Source organism: Rhinopithecus bieti, unplaced genomic scaffold, assembly GCF_001698545.2.
Source record: "Rhinopithecus bieti isolate Rb0 unplaced genomic scaffold, ASM169854v2 scaffold_43558, whole genome shotgun sequence".
Taxonomy (NCBI): Eukaryota; Metazoa; Chordata; class Mammalia; order Primates; family Cercopithecidae; genus Rhinopithecus; species Rhinopithecus bieti.
The window spans coordinates 1-1,575 of NW_016817470.1; the positions used below are offsets into that span (position 1 = coordinate 1).

General features: G+C 53.3%; 1 protein-coding gene across 1 annotated transcript; it reads right to left on the bottom strand.

Annotated features, from left to right (window-relative positions):
- Nucleotides 1-191: 191 nt before the first annotated feature.
- LOC108517899 (glutathione S-transferase theta-4-like) lies at nucleotides 192-1,452 on the bottom strand (the record flags this gene model as incomplete). Its single annotated transcript, XM_017855995.1, has 2 exons — nucleotides 192-368; nucleotides 1,302-1,452. Coding segments are annotated over 2 exons (328 nt in total), but the record flags the coding sequence as incomplete, so codon positions are not given.
- Between the last annotated feature and the right edge of the window lie 123 nt (nucleotides 1,453-1,575).

The following is a 1,575-nucleotide window of genomic DNA, read 5'->3' on the forward strand; positions in this document are numbered from 1 at the left end:
TGATTGATAACATTCTGTGCTTCCTGTTGCCCCAGATTGAGTTCAGGCCCCAGACCTGGCTCCCACAGCCCCCGTGGCAGCACCACCTGCCTTTCCCGCCTCTCCAGCCTATCCTCAAGTGATGGCTCCACTGGTCACAGAGGAGTCCCACCTCTGCCCAAGGTCTAACCCTCCTCCACCCCATCCCACACCTGCATCATCTCCACCACGGCCACCAAGTCAGCCAGTGAGATTTGGTCCCCGGTGAGGAACATCTTATCCTGCAGAAAATACGCCTCAAAGAGCCGCAGGCTGTTCTTCACCTCTTCCACTGCATGCTCCATCTTCTCAGCTGAAACTTCCTCCCCTGTTATCTTTGGAATCAGCAACTGGCCAGGGTTGGGAAGAGGAGGGAAGAGGAGGCTGCACTCCAGGGCCACCTGCCCTGCCTGGTCTCTGTACACTTGTCTGCTGGATAGATACTGGACAGTTCCCAGGACATAAAGTAGTTTCACCTCTTGTAGCAGTTCTGATTGGTGGAAGTTGCAGGGAACCATGTGTTCACAAGGATTTGGGGAGCTCAGCAGGTGTAAATCCTGTGATCGGTTAGTGATGCCTATCACAGGCATAGAATTCGAAGTAGGAACACATGTACTGGTTATTTGTCATCTTCCAATTTTCTACTTCTCTTTTTTCTTTCTCTCTTTCTTTTTTTTTTTTTTTAGAGATGGAGTCTCACTGTGTTGCCCAGGCTGGAGTGCAATGGCACAATCTTGGCTTACTGCCAACTCCACCTCCTGGGTTCAAACTATTCTGCCTCAGCCTCCTGAGTAGCTGGGATTACAGGTGCCCATCACCACATACAGCGAATAATTTTGTATTTTTGGTAGAGACAGTGTATCACAATGTTGGCCAGGTAGGTCTTGAACTCCTGACCTCCAGTGATCTGCCTGCCTCAGCCTCCCAAAGTACTGGGATTACAGTTGTGAGCCACCACGCCCGGCCTTCTGTGGGCCTTTCGACGCTGAGATTCTCTAGTTCAGAATGAAATGCCTCGAATGCTGTCCTGGGTGAGTCATATCAGCCCCTCCTGTATGCCCTTCCCTCACCCTAATAAGACTCTTTCATGCCCATTGTTTCAGTCCACACTCCTGACAGCTCCGTAAGGCAGGCAGGAGAAGGAGCTGAGGAAATGAGGCCGAGAGAGGGAGGGAGACTTACTTACTAGAGTTCACCGGCAATCAGCAGGGCCAGAACTGGCCTCCAGCCTCCCTGACTCCTTTGTGCCCTTGTCCCCAGGCCCTGGAAGTGCTCCTGCTCACCTTGAGCCAGACTATCTTCTTCATGGGCAGCTGAAAGGCCGTGTGTTGCCAAGCCATGAACTCCTCCACACGGGCACGTGTGTGCAGGTCTGGCGGGTACCAGTGTAATGGAGCGCTGTACTTGCGGCACAGGTAGTAGAGGATGGCCACACTGCAAAAAGGGCTGGTCAGGGGCACTGCCCTTGCCTTCCTGAGTGCACTGCGTCAACTACCCCGGTGTGCACTGGGCCCAACTGCTGGGGCTTCCAGAGCAAGGAGAAGCCCAAATGGCCCT